Here is a 21,694-nt window from a genome sequence, read left to right as displayed (position 1 = left end):
TTAAAATATGAGAGAAGTCATATAAAGTCAGAATGAGAAATTTTCTTTTTTTCTTGAGAAAATTGCCAAGTTTTGTGAGGCTGTATCTTGATAACTATTGTACCTACAGAGCTGATTTTTATCCCAAACGCATTGTTCAGAAGATACAGTGAAAAATATTAGGTGTACAACTTATATAATATCGAGATTTTACAGAAAAAAAATTCAAACTCTCAATTACACGATACTCGCGAAATTTCAATAAAAATATGGCTATTTTGAAACTGATATTTTTCGAATTAAAAACAAAATTCAATTTATTTTTGTATACCCTTTTTTAAAACCAAGATTTGCTTTCTCGTTAAGAAGCTAATTTTTCCAGTTCCCCTAGTCATCAACTTTTCCATAGGAAAATTTATACTTGGGGTAATCCAAGAAGGGAGTGAAAGTGAACTACAAATATTTGAGTTGTTCCAACGATTTTGTTTTCCATTTTCGGCAATATTAAAGACACTAAGCACCATCTATATATCTTCATCTGGAGATGAACAATAAGTCTACAGGAAACGTTAATGAAAGTTGTTCCAGACATATTTACTAGATGGCGCTTTATAAAAAAGAATACTTTATAGAAAGTAGAATTTCATCCATGAGATGGATGATACTGGGTCGAAAAATATCTTGATTTTCACAGAACAAGTAAAAGCTCGTACAATTAACTTGCTATTTATCGTTCCATTCGTTTGTATATCATGAATTCATTATGCAACAGTTCTCGAACTGATTCATACAAAAATATATAATATATAATCTTTTCTGGTTAATTTGAGAAATAATTGAACATATATTTGAAAAAAATGTATATATTTCTTCTATATTAACTAAACTAAGTACATGTCACACTTCCAAACATCTTCTCTGCTACTATAAGCTCAACTTATAGTCCCGAAAATCATATAAATTACTTAAGCTATAACTAAGTAGACTTCATCACAAATTTGGTGCATATTAACAATATAGTTAACAATTATAGTAACAAGGGTATCTTTCACACTGTTTCGCCATTTACAGCGTTCTCTGTTCTCTGCGACAAAAGTGGTGGTGTACTGACAACAGCAGAACCTCTTCTACTACCAGCATCAAGTGGCCTCTCTATAGTCATAGTTGGTTGTGGAATTTGACTATCTGGCTTCACTTCCATCGTAGAGTAAATTTCTTTCAAAATAAACAGCATTGTATCTTCTGATTCCCAATAACACACGTGACTCCTCAAGGAAGATATGTACTCGCTGAATAGCTCAAAAGGAGATTCTTGCAGAACGTAATCAACTCTTCTTCCCTTATTTAATATACCGACTGATTCTGTTAAGGGTGGTTCAACTTCTTGGTTCTTAGCCGCTTCATCACCATCCTCTTCTTCTATTGTACCTGTAGGTTCCTCAATTGGTGGTCCAATTGCTGGAACAACTCCTAATTGAAATAAGGAATTCCACGTATGTTTGACTGAATCAACAACCCTCTGCTTCAGATCAGCACCAACCCTGGTTAGAGTTTCTTTCAATTCTGAAATCAGAAAGACAATTGAAGATTTTCAGTAATCCAGTTTCACTAGATTTCAACTTTCATTGCATTTTTGGTTATATAATACCTAGTCATCCTACCTAAATGTATCCTTTTCCTGCCCTTGTGATGTGGTATCAACATTGGTTTGACTGAGGCCAATTTCGGATTTATCAGTGATTCGATTCTGTACGCCACTGGATCATAGGGGTGGAATATATTGAAAAATGCTTCGCAGTTCGGAAGAGCAAAATCCTCTCCAAGAGAATCCAATCCTCTAACAGTAACAAACATACCTGCAATTGAGAGTGTTTCACACCATAAGAACTAAACTAGTTTCGTGAAATTTGTAAATTTCAAATAAGAGACGAACTCGTAGAACGCATCTTAAATCGATAATTAACTCACCTATTGGAGAGCCCATTGCGAATAAAGCTTTTGGTGAAAAACTCAATTGAGGATAGTGTATTTTTGTTATGCCAGCCCCTGTAGCTCCATACATGTGACTTATTCTTCTATCGGGTTTAATTGTGCGTATAACAGCACCTGCTTCTTTTGAATCTGAAGTAGAAGAGAGACAAAATAAATAAAGAGGCAACAAAAAAAAATCACATTAAAATATACAAATAAAGACATATATGAGAATTTGTTACCTTTTTCAGGTGACTGTTGATGCGAAAGAAGATCAAAAAGAATCAAAGATCCCAAACTGTGACCACAAAGTGATATATGTCCCTTAAAACTAGGATTTCTCTTCTTAAACAGGTCATATAATCTGTTGAGTTCATTACCAACTGTTGACACAATCTTCTGACAATACAGAGGACTGGTATAAAACAATATATCCAATAATGTGTCGTTCGTAAACTCCCTCAATGTTGACATACTTTCGAGTGTAATACTTTTCAACCTCTTATCGACCCCTGTATCTTCTGAGTGCAGTTCATCATGCCAACTTATTGGCAAAACTTCCAATCTGTTGGCTGTACCTTTATCGTAGGAGGATTGGTAGTGAGATCTTAGTAATTGGAGAGAAGTGCTTCGGAAGACGTCAACTGTAAAAATAATTTTTGTGAGTAATTGCACAAGTGCATCAAAATTACCGATAATTTTGCATGACAGCGTGTTGTCATGAAAACTGCATGAGTTCATTTTCATTTTTGGAGAAAGGGCCCGACACCGAAGGTGGAGGGCAGATATACATCTGCCTTAACTTACCGACTTCATAGACTGTTCTGAATTTCAAATCGCAAACCGAACCAATTCCATGTACCATAAATAAAAGGTGGTCAACTTGATCGAGCTCTCCTTCTTCTATATCAAAACCTTCAACACCTCTTCTCACAACTCTCGGTCTCTCTTGTGTCTGCAATCATTTCAAAAATCAAAATTTTCACGAATCCATTGAATACTTACCAACATTCGGTCATAAATTTTTTGGATATTGAAGATATTCAATCAGACAATAGATTTCGAATGAGTCTTTGATTTTTATTCAGAATAAAATAAAGTATCTCTCAACAAAAGAAATATATTTGAGCTCTAGTTCACCAAGCAGATATCATGAGAAGAAAGCACTGACGTGTCCTATACACTGTGTCCGTAAAGTATGGAACAAATTCATTTTTAGCTAAACAGACCATTTCAAAAAATAATCCTGAAACACATCGATTTTTGATTTTAATTAACCGTATTTTAAAATAATAATCTAATATAAAGGGTGAATTACTTTCGAGTAATGACGTCACCATCATTCTGTTTTAATGGAACACCCCCATTTTGTCTCAATTTTCCGATTACTCTATCTGAGCTGATTCCAAAAATGTATCACATGTTGATTCCAATTGGTACAGGATGGACAAAAATACAATAGTTTTGTGTGTGCTCATAAAGTAACGCGTAATATTCTTTATTAGTTAAATCAACAATATTTTCAAAAATACTTATTTTCTAGCGGCAATTGGTTTGAATGTAACAGCCTGTAGTTTCTTACATTTTTACATAAATAAAAAGGAGCTGTTTCCAAACATGTTTGGTACTTGTGGTCTAGAAGACACAATATGAAAGAAATTATTTCTTATCAATTTAAAAACGCAAAGTCGTCTAGTTTTTTGTGAAATGTCATTATTTGTTCATTGCCGCTTGACAATAATTATTTTTGATAATCTGGTTAATTTAACTAATAAAGAATGTTACGCGTTACTTTATGAGCACACACAAAACTATTGTATTTTTGTCCACCCCGTACCAATTGGAATCAACATGTGATACATTTTTGGAATTAGTTCAGCTAGAGTAATCAGAAAATTGAGACAAAATGGGGGTGTTCCATTTAAAAAAAATGACGGTGACGTCATTACTCGAAAGTAATTCACCCTGTATATTGGATTATTATTTTAAAATACGGTAAATTAAAATCAAAAATCGACGTGTTTCAAGATTATTTCTCAAAATGGTCTTTTTAGCTAAAAATGAATTTGTTTTATACTTTACGGACACAGTGTACCTATATATGATTTGGCGCATGAATAACGAGCGCTCAAATGCTCCTGCGTTCCGGTCAGCGCTTTCCTCATTTTTTTACTTACCGGTGTGTGATTCCAATCGTCTGTTGGTATTGAAGGGGGAAATAATACTAGGACATCATGTGAATGGAAAACTATAGTGTCTCTGTTTGGAAGTTCAATTCTTTTATGCCACTTCTTATTCTCGAAACAGTTCTTGTATTCAACTTCTAAATTATCGGCGATGTGTTCTTGATAGGGAAGATATTTTGCACTGGTCGCGGCTTTGTAAAACCATGAACATCTTCTAACTTCAATAGGTTCTCCTTTCCAATAGACTGGGGTCTTTATCCTCAAATCTATATTGACGTCAAAACGTCCTCCATCAGTTGCCACAATTTTTTCATGTGTTGGTTTAGCTGCAAATGTTATTTGTGAAGAGCACAGATTTTAATAAAACAATTTAACAACTTACCATTATTATGTTCTTCTTCTAGGGCTTTACTATCTCTCTTGCTGAACGGAATCCAGATCTCTTTAGAATCGTCGACGTTTTTCTTGAAGAACCAATGGTGCTGAATAGGCTGGTACTCTTGGTTAGTGGCCTGAAAAAAAATCATTTTGGTTTTATTCAGTTTTTAACAAGGATCACCTTTACTCACTTCTTCAGTTGCATTGCCATTTAAAAGGAAGGCCTCTGGATCAACAAACTGGTCATCCATGATTCAATACGTAAATAATTTCAATATGGCTATTTTTGATCTACCTGAGTCGATATCACCATATCAGAATATAAGGGAAGAATCTGTAAAAATAAAGATGATCTCCATCAAGTTCGAGAAGTATGTTAAAAACACATTTTGAAATAAGTTGTTGGCAAGTTACAATCTAGAACATACAAACATCTAAAGATGGCTACTGCAATCGTAAGCAACACGTCAGGTTATAGACCGACTGGACGACAACTCAACAGTCCAGAATGTTCCAACTTGAACAATCTCTAACACGGTATCAAACTTACCAAGCATTTAATGAATTATGATGCCATAAAATTAAAAAATTATTTTTCTTATGTTTTTCTCTGCCAATAAAATTCATTTGAAATTTGAAACTGATATAGCCCCTACCAACCCAAAATTTATTTTTTGATTCGTCTTCAAGATGTATTTTTTATTTCAATTTTCCTAAAACAAATACAATAAAAATTTCAGATTTTTATTGAATTGTACCCTTGTATTTATTATGGCAGATGTTCATTTATACTTCTATCGATATTTAAGAGCTTATGGATGAAAATTCTGGCGGAATAACCAAACCATTTAAAAGAATTGTACATACTATAATTTAGGACCCAAAACTAACACTATGAAAATTTCACATATTCTTGTCAGTTTTTATTCGTTCGTAGCGTAGCTATATATGGTTATGGATGAACAAGTTGGTTGAGCCAAGTTACCATTTAAAAGACAGCGTCATTTTGATAGTTTTCCTCGTCTAGCTAATGCAAAGGATAACTATCAAAAAAAATGGAACAAAGCAATTGATTTTCTTCACAATCGACTATATCCAGATTCTTTCTACGAAAATTCGAAGATATTTCGCAACCAGATGCTTCATGACAATTTCCACCTATCTTTATTACAGAGAAATACCCAATCGTTGATATTTGCTTTCGATGAATAATTATGAAAATGGTAAAACAACAATTGGCCTAGATAAGTATTAGTATTTTCACCTGAACATTGATAATGAACATTTCCGTTCCTACCCAAGAATTCGTCACCAAGATAGGATAAAAAAAGTGATTTCTGCTGGTACTCGAAGAAAAGCAGTTCATTCGATCGTGGGTCTTCAGTCGCGTAGAAAGAAGAAAATTTCGGTTAATTAAACATGGGTCTCAAGCATTTTTTTCTCATTTTGGTCGTTGTTTTAGTGACTTGTGCAGATAGAAGTGCCTTTCGGAAAAGTTTGAAGATCAGTGTTTCTGAAGATGATGACATCCCAGGTACTTCACTAGATATTTTGTTGCAAAATGGAAGATATATTTCCCGAGCTACAAACACATTGAAAAAATTTTTTCAATTTTTTGTCCAACCAATAAAAATTCTGTTTTGATTGATTTAATAATAATAATACGATATCTGTAACTGCGAATACCTCGCCAAACTGATTAGAAATTCCGCTAATTAGTGAAGCTCATGAATACCTACGATAATACTCATCAACAGTAAGAATATTTCGCTGTTTTCTTGACTATACAAGTTTCAATAGGTAGACAATTCTTAATCTCATTTGAATATTCAAAGTTATCCTAACAAAGATAAATTGATTTGTTTCTATTCGTTCAGTAATCAAATACACAAACGTATCACTTTCTGAAAACTATAGTGTATTGAATATTCGATTGTTTCGGTCTTCACTTGATCGAAAATTATTTCAAGATGAGTAGGTATATATTATGTAATAAAAATTTCCTATTCGCGAAATATCTACAACACTACAACAAAAAAATTATTTTATTTCTTATTCTAATCTCTAGAAGTATGTAAAATAAATACATATAAAATGAATAAACACAAAAATTATTAAGTACCAAATGTAATAAATGAAATGAAAGGCATATAGTGCTTGTCTCCGCTGTTTTCTACTAGTTAGTTTGGTGAACTAACTGATAAAGCTTTTATGTTGGTGGAACACCTATTTTGATATTCATATCAAATAGTGGACATTTTTATTACCGGGAAATTGAGTACGAAACTTTTTTTGAAGGAATACACAACAGCAAGTTCATTACATTATGAAAAGTTCCCTTGTAAATATAACATTTTCTATGATTTATATCTTTAGCTATCGATAATCTGACTGTATAAACGTTTGATCATTATTTTCCACGAAAAACCTTCAAAATCGTTCAAAAAAATAAATGGAATCCTTCATAAACGTGTGAAGTATAAATTTTATTTGTTCATGTTCCATGGAAAATATAAGAGCTTTCTAAAGAAAATTGAATCATACACGCATACACCGCATTTTCGTTGAAAAATTTGAAACAACTGAATTAAAATACTACTATTCGACATAAAATCATTAAATAGCCTATCTATTTAAAGTATGCAAAGTATTGCCAATCTTTATTGATATTTATTAAGAATGATATATATCTTAATTTAACGAAAACATATGTTACTAAACATGCAAAAACTATAAAATCTCGAATAATTTAAAACTTTGATGAGAAACGAACTAGATTGGGGAATCGATGATGACGTCAATTTCCGTAAAACACGTGTGATATTTTCGATAATTGAATAAACTAGTTATTCGGATAGTTCAAACAGAAGTATTTTCTCTAAAAACGGCAATTGAAAGCTTAAGGCACTTGAAGGGAATATTGAATTCTAACCTCAAGCATATTGTTAATAGTAAAAGAATACAAAAAATCAACATTCTTAATCTCTTCAACGAAATACTATTAAATAATAATAAATTTGTTTCTAACATCAACAGAAAACGGTTGAACCAATCATAAATACAAATGCATTCATATATATGACAATCGATTGTTTACATATCCAGGTGACGTCACTGATACCATGGTGAGTAAAATTGCATTGTGGCGATCTTTTTGAATTTCACTTTCTTCATTTTCATTTAATTGAGAGTAGGTAATATGTGCGAATTGAGAATATCCTTTTTTAGATCCTAACATACATCACTGAATAATTAACGAGGTTTAAACCAAAATGTCAATTAGCATTTTCAATAATAGACTATTTAGATACAATACTGTTCATAAAGCAAACATCACCCTCATAGTTTCGGAACCATGTATTTTCGAAAATATCGTTCGAAATCCGCAACTTATATAGAATAATTGTTCGTGGAAATACTAAACTAAGAAACATACAAAATTTACACAAATTCTGTGAAATAATAAACCATTGACCGAAATTAATATTGTGTTTTCAATTGTCTCCTTATTCTCAGATTCTGTCACTAATATTCTGAAGGATCGAAGAATTGAGGACACAACAATTGTTCCTTCAGATTACAGTCAATCTACCTCAGGTCATCAGGAGCTACCAGAAAACAGTACACCATTGAGAGATTACCTCAACGACTTAATGAGACCTTTAGACGGAAACTTACCAACAAGACGTATCGATCTTGAGTTGCCATCAGGTATAGATGACGATGAAACTAACAGCACGGATATTTACAGCATCGAAATAGTTGAAAAGGTACCACATTCCAAATTATTCACAACATTACTCAATCTCGAAGAAGATTACAACATGAGCTTCGAACACATAGCGAAAATATTTGCGGAAGACAGCTTAGAGAACAATCTGGAGAAAAAGAGAAGAAAAGAAGAAACTATGGACATATATGCGGACTTGGAAGATGACCTGGTGGAGTCAGAATTCGTGAAGCAGGAGGTCAAGTATAAGTCTCTTGGGATTGAGCCTTTGGCTCTTGTGATCTTACCAGAAGGTCGGACAAGGAAATCCAACAGAGGTAACTTCATTCAATTATTTCTTCTATTACTATTTTGTCTTAAAAGCGGTTAGTGGGGAACAACTCGAAAAATACTCATCCAAAAATGTGGTTCAGAAACGAAAAGGTCCAAATTATGCATTGCTGAAAAAGTTAACAATGTCAGTTTATGAAAATACAGCCTTTTGGTTCATCATTCATAAACTATTGAAATCCTGGAAGTAAAAATTCTCTTATCGTCCACAGCCTCTATGCTTATAAGAACTATTTGCATGAAATTTGATAGACCTTATTGTTTCGGAATTCGAACGATTTCTATTCGTATTCTGTTCAAATGACCTAGGTTCAAACCCCACCACTAGATGTTCATTAAAATTATTTTGTATTCGTATACGTTTGTATTCATTATAAGTTTTCTTATTTGGGTTGAAATTTTAAACCATAACGTATTATTTGCAGTGTGTTAAAGAGTTGATATATTACGTGAAATATTTACAATAATTAAACTCCGTCTATAATTGTCAGTGTTATTCATTAAAAACCAAATAATTAACGAAAATCAAAATTTATTTCATGGTTCACTGCTCGAAATATCGTAGGTGTGAAGATGATAATAAATCTCACCAACAGGATGGAAAGTTAAGAGGAATTCGGTAAATAAGGAGAGATTGCAAATAATAGTTCTATTTCATTCAAAAATTAATCATTATAAGCCATTTGTAATATTAACCTGATTCAATTGTAAGGAATCCCTCATACATTCTTCCTGTTCATTTTCATTTCACAATCCACATACCTATCAGAATATAGAACAATATTCATGTGTCTAAATTGGCAACACTTTTATCGATCCTCCTCTTTAGAACAGAATGTCCACAATCACAATTTCTCAACTTTATCTACTGAAAATAATAACCATTTGCTTAGGTGTGTTTGTTATGATTTTACGTCAACATTAAGTTGTGTAACAAACAAGGAATAACCTTTAACGTGAAAGTATGACGACAGCGCATGTTTTGGTGGAACACGTGCTTACAGCGCATGAATATGTGACCGGCTGTATAATGTGTGAAGGTCTTTATTCTCGTTGATCTAAATGACCGGGGCGACATCTGATTCCATCAATTTCAGGTATAATTGTTTGATAGGATTAATTGGAATTTTTTTTCTTAAACACTTGACGCTTTGAATATTATTTTCCTTAAAATGATAAAATACATTCACTTTGATTCCAAGCTACAGAGTTCTTCCTCGTACAATACTGAAACGCATCTACCTGACCCTAGATGGCAAGATGTGTCTTTTAGGGAACGCAACTCCTTTTCCTATAAATATCAACAGTACTTGTACATTGCTTCTCATTGACTGAATTATTCATTTCCGTATCTGTAATTTTCTCACTTTCCTTGAAATTGCCTTCTCAAAAAATCCTCACGTGTAAGTGGACCTTTAATGGGGAATCACGTATTTTTTCATCAAAAACATCATTAGCCCAATACATACATAATTCAGTATCTATGAGATAAGATCAAATGATCATCGGTTAATCCCAATATATTTTGGTGAAATTAAAAAAAAGATTCGATATTATCTGGCAGAATTTAAAAATTTCAGGTTTGAACTGTTGGTCCAGAAGAGGTTGAGAATTGAGAGTATTGTAAATATTTAATTGAGTATTGCTAGTCATTCGTATTATTGATTTTCTGCTGTATGGATTTTCAGAAATTATATATTTTTTTGTAGTCCTATATTTCACCTTCAAAATGATTATATCGGATTCTCGATGTAGAAAGATCAATACAGTATACCTAAAATAACTGATTCTTTCACAAAATTCCCGGTTTCTTGTTACCGGTATCAAAAACACCACGACGATGTAATTTCTTTCTGTGAAAAAAAAGTAGAGGTGTCCAGGTGTTAGAATTTTATTTGCTCGAACAATTCCAAAGGTTGACAATTATTGCTCTCAAACATCAATCTGAATATTTAATGATGTATCTTCTAAATGTCCGACATCAAAGATCAATTCAAACAATTCACTTTCAATAAAAAAAATCTTCCGTGAAGAAATAGATTGACAAATATAATATACCTATTTTCATTCAGAATTTTCGATATAAATTGAACTGATAATTTTGTTATCGTTCAACACAAACACGTCGAACAAGGAAATAAATAATATTCATTGATATCCCGTATCTTTTGATTTATTAATTTACGTATTTTGGTGAATAGAAAACTATTTACGCAACAGCTATTCGATGTGCAGCCAAATAGATGAACAACAAACAAACTCAGCAACAAGCAATAACAAGATTGTAATTGGATAATTTCCAATAATCAAACATTGTTTTCTTCACAATACAATAGATATACAATATGTAATAAGATATTAGAAAATATAACTCAATATTCGTAAACCGGCATTTCGTATACCTAATATTTTATACACAATTATCAAATGATTAAGTACATCAATAACGGATTAATGTACAAAATTTCAATGTATGTAGGTAGATAAGAAAGAAATAAAATTACCCGAATATTTCTCTGCATATCAAAACTCTATTTCTGTTCAACATATCTTCACTTTATCTTAACTATGTGTTGAAACGAGGAAATCAATCGTCTTAATATATAATTGTTGATTAATAATATAATAATATCGAGTTATTGATGATTGAATACAATGAAATGAGATCTATTGTACTAACGGATTTGGATATATCATACCGGAATGGATTGACTTGAAGCAATTAGTAGGTATGATTCATTTAAACTCGAAAATATAAACTTTCGAAAAATTTGATATATTTCGATCATTTAAAATAGAAGAAGTTTCTGAATTCTTCTACTCATACTCTACGGATAGCTATATTGAAATAATATCATACCTTTTTGAGGTGATTCTCCACGATTTCTCATTCAAATCACTTCATGTTAACAATTGAATCACAAGTTTTGACACTTATTTTGAAAAACAACAATCGTGAACTTGGTGTATCTCAATTCGTCCAAAGAAGATTGAATTGAAGCAACTAGTATGATTCATTTAACCTCGAAAAAACAAACTTTCGAAAAATTGAATATATATTTTGATCATTCAAAATAAATAATGGATAGCTATATTGAAATAATATCATACCTTTTTGATATGGTTCTTCACGATTTCTTATTCGAATCACTTTATGTTAACAATTAAATCACAAGTTTTGACACTTATTTTGAAAAACAACAATCGTGAACTTGACGTACCTTATTTCACTCGAAGTCCAATACACATTGGATTTAATAAATCTCAAATAATTTATATAAATAGCAATGAAAGATTGTAAATAAACTTTGATCTACGGCGCGCATAGTTTTCGAAGGCGTCATGAGAACCGTTTGAGTATCATCAGATCAACAAACACAACGTTGGATATTATATCATATATGAGGAGGAAAACTTTGGAGTTCTAATAACTATGCTAATTATGCACCTCAATCACTATTTACGTCAAATGTAGCATCCTACTCGTTCTGAAAGAGGAAACAATTTAAAATTATTTCTGATTAGCGTTTCACTCACGATTAAGAAGGTCCCGAGTTCGAATCCATTCAACGAAAAAAATTCTGAAAGAAAGGTAATCTTACCTACAAAACATGCTGTTGTGGATTTTCAGTAATATTCATCGAAACTCAGTTTGGATTTTCATCAATATCGATGAAAATTCAAATGCCATTCAGAAATAGCGAGAAACTATTACTGATTTCTGATTCGTTAAACTTTGAAAATCTATAACACACGTGAAAGCAAAAAGGCTTCATTCATTTGTAATAATCTACCTTGTACAAAATCTGTAGATATGTGTTATTCCAGATACAACTACTACACTTCCATGGAACGCCCAGTACGACAGAACTAGTTATTTGTTAACATCGGCCAGCGAAATGAACAAAGATCCATTCCTTGTTAAAAACAAATCAGCGAAACAACTGGAACTACAAGGTGAACATCAAAATTACACTCATTATTTTTAAAAACGAATATTTTAACTTTCTAATAGATGTTCAAACCAGATACCTATCTATAAAGGAGAGTTTTACAATTTACAATAATGTATCGATTGAAAAAATCAGATATCATTTTCAGAAAACGATGTTGCTAACGCCTCTCATGAAGCAGCTTTCTTGAAGAACAACCCAGAGAATACTGTTTATATATTGCCATCACTTACAGTCGAATTAGGAGAAGATTCCAATTTGCTTATGACACCCAACGAACGACAAGAAATACCTTTTGAAGTTACCAATAATTTGAATAGTGCTACAAGGGTGACGTTCACTGTGAGAGATGAATTAGGCATCTTATTGGAGATCGACAGATACATGTGAGTTAATTTTTTTTTCAGGTCTACAAATAATAGATGGATTTCCTCAGCAACTGGATTTGAGTTACACAAAAGAGGGGGTCTATGGTTGATCTTTCTGTCCGAAATCCGGCTTGTTCTTCAGCTTCTTATTCAGCAAACTCTTGTTCTATTTTAGACTTGAGTATAATTTCATAAAGTCTGCTGATCGAGCCTGAAACTGCGATACATCTATAGTTTTCACATCCTCATTATAACTCTTTTTGTGTAACGGAGTAAGATATGATTCCTCCTCTTGTTCTGGTGTCTTACCAGCATTAATGTAGGTCTGAAATAGCTTTGCTAGATTGCCAAATAATTTTTTGTTCTGTATTATATTAATTCAGCTCGTATGTTACCTTAGACAGAAACTTTTATATTTTTAAGACGTTGACTTGCATCTTTTACTGCTTTAACCTGTGTTATTGTCCTTATCATCTCGTCACTGGGAAAGTTTGCTGATGGTATGTAATTAGTCTGGGAGAACCAGGCTATCTGATTCCTAATTCCCTCTTAGCCGGTACCTTCCCTAGATAGTCTTAAAGTGTTCTCATGGGCCACTTTCCCTATCACTAGATGAAGAGGTGTGAGGTCTGTAACGATTTCCAATGACCTAGTTAGGCAGATTCCCATAGCTCCAGTGATACAAACACAGGCTAACCTTTGTTCAAGAGCTTTTCTCGTGCTGTTCTGACTTACTCTGGCATGCCAGACTATTGCATCATAGGTTTTTATTGGCCCACAATCATGACGTACATCCATCGCAGTATTTTTGAGTTACATCCCCAAGTCTTACCAGCCAAATGTCTGCACGTTATCAAGGCCTTTGTTGCTTTGTCAGCCGTAACCTCAATGTGTTTCCTCCACAGAAGCTTACTCTCTAGTGTTATTCCCAGATATTTGACTGTAGATTCCACTCTATGATGTCTCCGTTCAGAGAGAGGGATTTCATAGCTGGAAGTTTCCTTTTTCAAGAGAGGGGGATTACTGCAGTCTTGGATGGGTTAATGTTTTGCCTCACTTACAAGCACCATTGTTCAATAATTTTAAGGCCCTCCTTCATTAAATCGCACAAGGTGCTCTCAATACCCTCACAGGGTCTTGTCGCCTTAGGAAACACCTCATAGGAACGGGTCTAGCAGAAAATGACAAGTGCAGATTCTGTGGGAAGGGGGAAGAAACACCGGATCATCTGATAGCCAACGCAAAATCTGCTTTGGTCAAGAAACTTGTAGAAGTGAGGAATAAGCCTTTTTGAAGCCATCCCAGATACTGGAGTTCATTAGAACTCTGGAACTGGAAGGCGAGCTGTAGATCACGTTATGGAGAGAATAGCTCTGATGGGTGGCACAATAAACCATTAGGTCGCAGTGAAACGGAACCTCCTTAATTAAATCTAATCTAATATAAACCTGTGTTATTTAATCAGGATTCATCATGAGGGAAACTTCATAATTGCACTATTAGTTGGATCTTGGGAAGGCGTCTCATTGTTGACATACAATTTTGTTTTTTCCAGAGCTATTTTGAGACCTCATGCCAGTACTACTGTCAGGGTAGCAGTTCTCCCAAAATCTGGCCAACACTCAGATCGAATAACTTTCATAGCAACGGGTTCGGAACAAGTTAGAAAAGATGTTTTGGTTGACATTGGGGGCAATTACCAATCAGATACAGACGCACCCTTTGTTGACTACACGTATACCAGTGACTGTACAGATATTGTCCTTTCGAAATGCAAAGAAGGGACATGGACTATTAAAATCACAGCACAAGATTCAGATTCCGGTAATATTATCTACAATTTTAATTCAATTTTTGGTAATAGTTGATTGATTCGTTGGCAGGTATAAAACTTCTCACGACGATTCCAAAAGGATTATATTTTCCTGATACCTATACTTCTGGCACAAGAGAAGAAGTTACTGGTATCTATAGCGAATCATGTTGTAATGCTGATCTTCAAATCATTGCAGTAGACAGAATGAATAACAGATATTCCAGACAGATTAACGCTTATAGTAAGTCCTTTTTTCAAATAACTTCAAATGCACAAGAGTTGGAAATCAAACTTCATCCTAAGAAATCTTCCATTCTTATATAGGGTGTTTTTTTTTCGAGGTATATAACTTTAAGTTGGCATTACTGTTCAAGATGGCGACCGATTTAACAGCTGTCAAGCGATTTATTCTCAGTTTGGTTTGGCAATTCATTATGAATAGACTCACGCCTGAACAACGCTTGTAAATAGTGCAATTTTATTTCGAAAATAATGGTTCTGTGCGGAATACGTATCGCGCACTACGTCCATTTTATTTTGTTTAGCGATGAAGCGCAGTTCTGTTTGAATGGCTACGCCAACAAACAAGACTGCCGCATTTGGAGTGAAGCTAATCCTCAAGTGTAAGTCGAAACACCGTTACATCCAGAAAAACTGACTGTTTGGTGCGCTTAATGGTCTGGTGGAATCATTGGTCCGTACTTCTTCAAAAACGATGATGGCCAGAACGTTACAGTCAATGATGATCGGTATAGAGCCTTGATTACTAACTTTTTCATTCCTGAATTGAACAACCATGATGTCCAGGAGCTGTGGTTCCAACAAGACGGCGCAACATGTCACACAGCTCGTGCCACAATCGATTTATTGAAAGACACGTTTGGTGACCGCCTAATTTCACGTTTTGGACCTGTGAATTGGCCTCCAAGATCTTGTGATTTAACACCGCTAGACTACTTTCTGTGGGGCTATGTAAAGTTATTGGTATATGCGGATAAGCCACAAACCCTTGACCATTTGGAAGACAACATTCGCGTGTTATTGCCAATATAGGGCCACAAATGTTGGAAAAAGTCATCGAAAATTGGACGTCCAGATTGGACTACATCCGAGCCAGCTGTGGCGGTCATATGGCAGAAATCATATTTAACATGTAATGCCACAAGATTATCTTGCGGATAAATAAAATTCATGTCAATCGAATAATCCATCGTTGTTTTATTGCAATTTAAAGTTCTATAGCTCTAAAAAAAACACCCTTTACTTGAAGGATGCATTTGATTTGAGCCATTTTCTCTTGATAAACGGTTCATTTGATATTTATTCATATATTTTTTTTATTCTAGGAGCTCCTTTGAGTTTTTGGGCAGTGACTGCAATCACTTCAGTGAGTTTAATATTTCTCGCTATCATAATAGTTTCTTCGTTAATTTGCTTGAAAAAGTGCAAGAGAAATGAAGCTGATAGTTTTGACTTGCCCACCTACAGAGGAGGTAGATCTCGTTACTAGAAAAGTATTAATTGAAATACATCAATTTGTATAATATGAATCTTAATATTAACACATTTTTACCAATAACAGACTTTTTCTCATAATTTTCAAACATCTGATGGAATCAATAAAATGTTACTACAGACTTCTTGAATACACCAGGTCCATATAATCAGTTAAGAGATCCAAAACTAGATGGCGCTGTTGGTTAAGACTTGAGCTGAAGCATACGAACTTCAAAAATCGATTTCATTCTATTCTACAGGATGTAAATAAATATGAGGTGAAAACTGATACAAACTCTACACGAATTTTCACAATTTTGTCGTTACAGCCTTTTCGTTCCATAAATATTTTAGTCGACAGAAAAATTTTAAATTCGAATTCAACTACATACATACATATTTTGCAATTCCTAAAGAAATTTTCAAGCTGTTTGATATCTTTTCATGATTTATCCGCAGCATTAGATGATTTTTTTCAATCAGTGGGTATCTATTCAATAAAAATATTCTTTCAACGTATACATTCTTTTTGCTCTCATTGAAAGATGCGCCCGATTTATAATACCAGTTACACTAAGTACGTCACTGGCGCACAGACGGTCGTTGAAATATCACTTTTATTCTTATTAGTATCAAAAAAGTTAGATGTTCAAAAAAGTACAAAATGGTTTTGAGCTATTGTAACTCAAATTTGCGTGAGATATCGGTGAAGTTGGAGATATCAGGAAGCAAAAACAACAACGCATCGTTCCGAACGCTGTTTGGAGCTATTTGAGCGGAATCAACAGTATATTTTGCGTTAGTGACTGAAACATGGATTCATCACTACACTCCTGAGTCAAAAAGAGCGTCAGCTGAGTTGACAACAGTTGGTGATGGCCGTCCAAAGCGACCAATATGTCAAGAGTCAGGTGACAAGGTTATGGCATCCGTATATTGGGCGTGCATTATACAGAATGTCAAGGAAAATGTGGAAAATATCTCGGATTCAGATAAAACAAAAAAATAAGATGACAACTTCCCATCATTTTTTTCCTAGCGTCCCCCCCTACGGAGATACGGCCTCCTAAATGACGTCAATGGTTTCCATTTTACTGGAATACATTTCAAACTACTTAATATAATTTAAAGAATATTTGATATGATGAACAGTAGTAAGGACCTCTTAAAATACTGCCCTTAAATTTAAATTAGCTCTTTCAGTTTACCAGGAGCGGAATAGGTTGTACATTGTAATGTAATGAATTTTAATTCAGAAAAAAATTTGGTTGTAATTGCCGAGTTAAAAGCAAAGACGAATCTTTCTGCACAGAAGGTATTGAAATAAATTTATCGAATAAAGCCAAATTTTCAAGGAAAATGTATTATTACTGGTTAAGACAGGGACTTATTGAGTCAAGTGTTATTTCCATCCAATATCATTCTTCAGAATACATAACTGCATACAGATCGAATATTTAGTGAAGTAATCAGTTGGATTGGAAAGTAATATCGGCGGTAGGCTCATAAAGCTTTTTATTCTAGTTGAAATAATTTTATTGGCTTGAAACAAATACATTTCTCCATCTATCCTCTAATATCCAATTATCTCTATTATTTCCACGTATCTAGTAATGGTATTTGCTTCAAATAGTCCTCATTACACATGAATGTATGGAAACTCTAATATATTATAGGACGAATAGAAAGTTATTGGAAACTCTTTTCATGAAACCCATTTGTGAATGAATGTCTTTATTCCTTCCAACTCAGAAGTCATCAGCTACATGTGTTTTATTATTGAAACTAACTGGACTAGATCATACATATCGGGTAATGTTTAAATTGCACACGCATTAAAAGGAAATCAATTTAATGGCGGTTATATCCGTTCATTCATTTTCATTTGGCTAATGCAACGGGAATACCGACTTATATGTGATGCGATAAATTAGTTCTAAAACTGAACATAACTCCCGAAAAAAAGTTGAATTCCAACAACACATACATGACACAGCTGAATCCATTTGGTTGGAACTCAAGAAAAATGGTTCTCTATTTCAGTATCGTAATGAGTCCATTACAGTTCTAAAAACAGTGCTGTAATGAACTCATTACAGCATTGTTTTCAGTTATATTTTTCGTTTTGTGGTTGTCTATCAGACTTCCAATCCCATCAAATTCAACACTCGTCAATTGACAATGTAATGAAATTTGGATTTAGTGAAATGATTTGCGATATTATTTTTTATTTCTCTTAATTCTGTTGATGTTAAATCGATTTCGTCAGACATAATTCATGAATTTAATGCGTAATTATAAATTATTTGAAAATTCAAAACGTACGATTCAAATTCCGAAATCTGTCAATTCTCGTAACATTCACACCAACTGCCAAGATACAATACAAATGTCACTAAGATGTTTAATCTGAATTTTTCATTGAATTTCGACAATATTCCATTAAACTTGACTGAAATAGAGAAAATATCGTCTAATACTCGTTGCAGAAGGCAATTCCAACACTCATGCGTTCGAAAACTTATTGGAATAGCAACTTGTTGTAGAATATAATAATTAGTTGATTTGACAAAAAACAACGCATTAAAAGTTTTACGAGAATTACGTGAAGGCTATACTCACTACTATAAAAAAAAAAACTTGTTTTTCTCTTATTTTTTTTTTAATGTTATGTTGAATTTTAAATTTTTATGATTTTGATTGGAAATTTTGAATAAAGCTTAAAATTGTTTTATTATATTCACTTACAATATAAATTCGGTCGAATCTGTTGTTACGGCATTATCAGATAATTTTTACCATGGTTCTGATGCTACTAACAACACCTTATTTTGTTCGAAGCCTTATTTTTATTTATGATTAAACAGGGAAATATTTGGTATGTCGTCTTGAACATTTTTCTTGAATTCTGTAGGATCATTTCGCATATAGTTGTTATTCAACCCTTTCGCTTCTGGTGTCCATAATTATGGACATCAACTTCAGAGCTCTACAAATATCAGCTGATTCAAAAAGATGTTTCTGTAAATGATATACAACATACATCTACCCTCCTTCTTCTCATTAGCAATGAGTTTCCATGTCTAACGATAGAGGTCACTTAATATAAATTCAAACAATCCTGGCAACCATGAGTGTCCGAAAGTCGACTGGTAAGTGGTACGTCTTTTTCACTGCTGGTTAGGTTCTTGATATTTTGATTTTATATCACGAAATTTTTAGAATAAGTCAAAGGCCCAGTTTCAATATTCAATAGAAATGGTTCCAGAATTCAGTCAGTTTTTCAAACAATTTCATTCCAAAATCGTCTGTCCACAGACCACAATTATGGACAAAGTGAGTCGGGGGTAACAAAATTTATCTTTTAATAATAATAACGTTTATTCATCTCTACAAAATAAAATCTCAATATATTCATGAAGACAGAGAACCCGGAGAAATAAACATAGAGAAACTCAAAAAGCACAAGAGAGCTCAATTTTATTTTACCATAATACACCATTCTTTATACTATGCTTTTACTTTATAAGGAGATCCAGTGTATTTAGTACAAAGGAGATGTTTCAAAATGGAAAAAATCTGATAGAATTGTTTGACATACATGAGGACGGTATCATTCGATTTATCAGATCTTTCAGACTATAAATTTGTAACAAAATTCTGAAGAAATGGAAAGCTCCTTCAATCGAGTACAATTACTAGAATTAGCATATCCAAATGAGGACGAGTTCCAAGATGATGATAAAAATACGGAGATGATTTTAGTAATACTAAAACAAATATGAAGAATGAATTATTCATACGGAAAAATCTTATATAAAATAACCCAAACGAATGGTTTTACAGTTTGCGATTGGGGAGTGGAACGAAAATATATATTCTGAACCAAATCCAATCGAATATTACAAAGAAAATATATCACAAATGAATTTCTATTGAAATTGGTAAAAAATACGAATTTATACCCCCTTTAAAACGTAGTTTTGTAACTACCAATAATTTGTGACTAATCAAAAGAGGAATTGTTTCCTTCAATACAGTGATATTTAAAAAAAAAATCTAGTTTTTTGTTTTTATGGTGATGATCTCAGAGTTTACTGTTTCATTCAAAATCTTGATTGTTTTTTTTTTGATAATTTTTCATTTTTCACTGAATTAAAATAAATTTTTTCTTCATATTGAAGAATTGAGAATTCAGTACTTAGTAGGTAATTTTTCGAATATTTTCTTTGGTTCGGCTTGAAACTTTGCAAGGAGCTTGAACACGGTATTTCATATCAACATCCATAATCTCAGCTCCGTCGGTTGTGTTTATCTGCTTACGAAAATATTGAGTAATAGTTTTCATATTCTTCTTGAATTGTTTTTATATTCTTCTTGGATTTTCAATGGTTCTACTAGTTATTCGATCAACATAAAATTTTCCGCGACTCTTTAATCTGTCATTTTACACCCAAATTCAAATTTTCATCCACACAAAATTTCGAAAGATCATATTTCAAGGAATCCTAAAAAGTTCAAGTTTCTAGCTTTTCTCATCATTCGGTAGCTATCAAAAAATGGAAAATATCGAATTTATTTAATGAGAGAAGCGTAAATATATGAACTAATAACAAGCAAAATATTTATCGACATAAAATAAATGGGTATTCCTATGATGTCACAATGAAGTAACAGATGAATTACAATACAAACCAGGTAAGTACGGCAGAATCTTCTTACCTTACCTAAATGTTAATATTTATAAAATTATATCTATGCTCTTCTCCAGGTTTCCAAAAAAACTATTATGAAGAAAGGCCCATAATTTAGTTGGACAAACTCAGTAGAAAATCTCTCGAGTCTACAGTGACTTCCTTGACGAGTTGCCACTTCTTTACTCAAAAATGTATTTTGTCACCACAAGAAATTAGAGGACAAAAAAACGAAAAAAAATTCTTCAATGATCAAATTTTTGATCAAATAGAATTACTATCATCATGAATAAAATAAAAAGTAGCAGTCCAAATAACAATTATTATCAATCAGCTGAAAATAATGAAGTATGAATATTATACAGTGATTTTTCATGAAATATACAGAAAGGAACCTCGAGTGGAACAATCATCATAATGATTATACCCCATATTTTCCGAAACAAAAATGGGTGATCTAAATTCAAATGTAACATTTCTTTATGTAATCCTTTTACGAACATCTCAACAATCCCTTCTACCGTTGAATTATTAATATTCCCAGCGTGTATTTATACGTATTTAAGAAGATTACCAATTATCCTCTGGTGAAGAAAGGAAGCCAAGAAAGAAACATTATCGTTCTCCTTCTCTAGATCACTAACTGACTCAGTTAATAACAATAGCGGAGTAGCTTTCAATCAAATGAGGTTGCCATTGCGTTCGCACCAATGTAGAATTTGAAAATAATTGTTTTCCTAATAGTCGGCTACATTATATACTTACAACATTTAATGTATCGTTAAGCTATCA

At 33.0% G+C, this 21,694-nt stretch overlaps 2 protein-coding genes across 6 annotated transcripts; one reads left to right on the top strand and one right to left on the bottom strand.

The window, feature by feature from the left end:
* Positions 1 to 826: 826 nt before the first annotated feature.
* On the bottom strand, positions 827 to 11,972 carry LOC123685946 (SEC23-interacting protein). 5 transcript variants are annotated; one of them, XM_045625834.1, is made up of 9 exons: positions 11,686 to 11,972; positions 4,706 to 4,848; positions 4,519 to 4,648; positions 4,128 to 4,462; positions 2,758 to 2,905; positions 2,193 to 2,594; positions 1,948 to 2,100; positions 1,641 to 1,835; positions 827 to 1,542 (listed from the first exon to the last, which is right to left on the bottom strand). In XM_045625834.1, the coding sequence occupies exons 2-9, from the start codon at positions 4,763 to 4,765 to the stop codon at positions 1,028 to 1,030; spliced, it is 1,938 nt and encodes a 645-aa protein (XP_045481790.1). In that variant the 5' UTR covers positions 4,766 to 4,848; positions 11,686 to 11,972; the 3' UTR covers positions 827 to 1,027. The 5 variants fall into 5 exon arrangements, with proteins under 5 accessions (XP_045481790.1, XP_045481794.1, XP_045481795.1 ...); XM_045625838.1 differs by having other exon boundaries at positions 11,796 to 11,945; XM_045625839.1 differs by lacking the exon at positions 11,686 to 11,972 and adding an exon at positions 11,435 to 11,543.
* LOC123685947 lies at positions 8,392 to 16,287 on the top strand. The gene is made up of 6 exons (XM_045625840.1): positions 8,392 to 8,561; positions 12,403 to 12,531; positions 12,676 to 12,913; positions 14,451 to 14,719; positions 14,779 to 14,952; positions 16,058 to 16,287. Exons 1-6 carry the CDS (start codon positions 8,423 to 8,425, stop codon positions 16,219 to 16,221), a joined length of 1,113 nt encoding a protein of 370 aa, XP_045481796.1. The 5' UTR covers positions 8,392 to 8,422; the 3' UTR covers positions 16,222 to 16,287.
* Positions 16,288 to 21,694: the final 5,407 nt, after the last annotated feature.

The sequence above is a fragment of the Harmonia axyridis genome, chromosome X, assembly GCF_914767665.1.
Source record: "Harmonia axyridis chromosome X, icHarAxyr1.1, whole genome shotgun sequence".
Taxonomy (NCBI): Eukaryota; Metazoa; Arthropoda; class Insecta; order Coleoptera; family Coccinellidae; genus Harmonia; species Harmonia axyridis.
This window is presented reverse-complemented; position numbering and strand designations above follow the sequence as displayed.

Excerpts from the sequence above, each read along its gene's own strand:
- LOC123685947 (XM_045625840.1), top strand. The coding sequence starts at position 8,423 with ATGGACATATATGCGGACTTGGAAGATGACCTGGTGGAGTCAGAATTC. Across the intron at positions 14,720-14,778 it reads AGCACAAGATTCAGATTCCG|GTATAAAACTTCTCACGACG; the intron begins GTAATATTATCT and ends ATTCGTTGGCAG. Across the intron at positions 14,953-16,057 it reads CAGACAGATTAACGCTTATA|GAGCTCCTTTGAGTTTTTGG; the intron begins GTAAGTCCTTTT and ends TTTTTATTCTAG.
- LOC123685946 (XM_045625834.1), bottom strand. The coding sequence starts at position 4,765 with ATGGATGACCAGTTTGTTGATCCAGAGGCCTTCCTTTTAAATGGCAAT. Across the intron at positions 2,906-4,127 it reads ACGATTGGAATCACACACCG|ACACAAGAGAGACCGAGAGT; the intron begins GTAAGTAAAAAA and ends AAATGATTGCAG. Across the intron at positions 2,101-2,192 it reads TCAACAGTCACCTGAAAAAG|ATTCAAAAGAAGCAGGTGCT; the intron begins GTAACAAATTCT and ends CTTCTACTTCAG.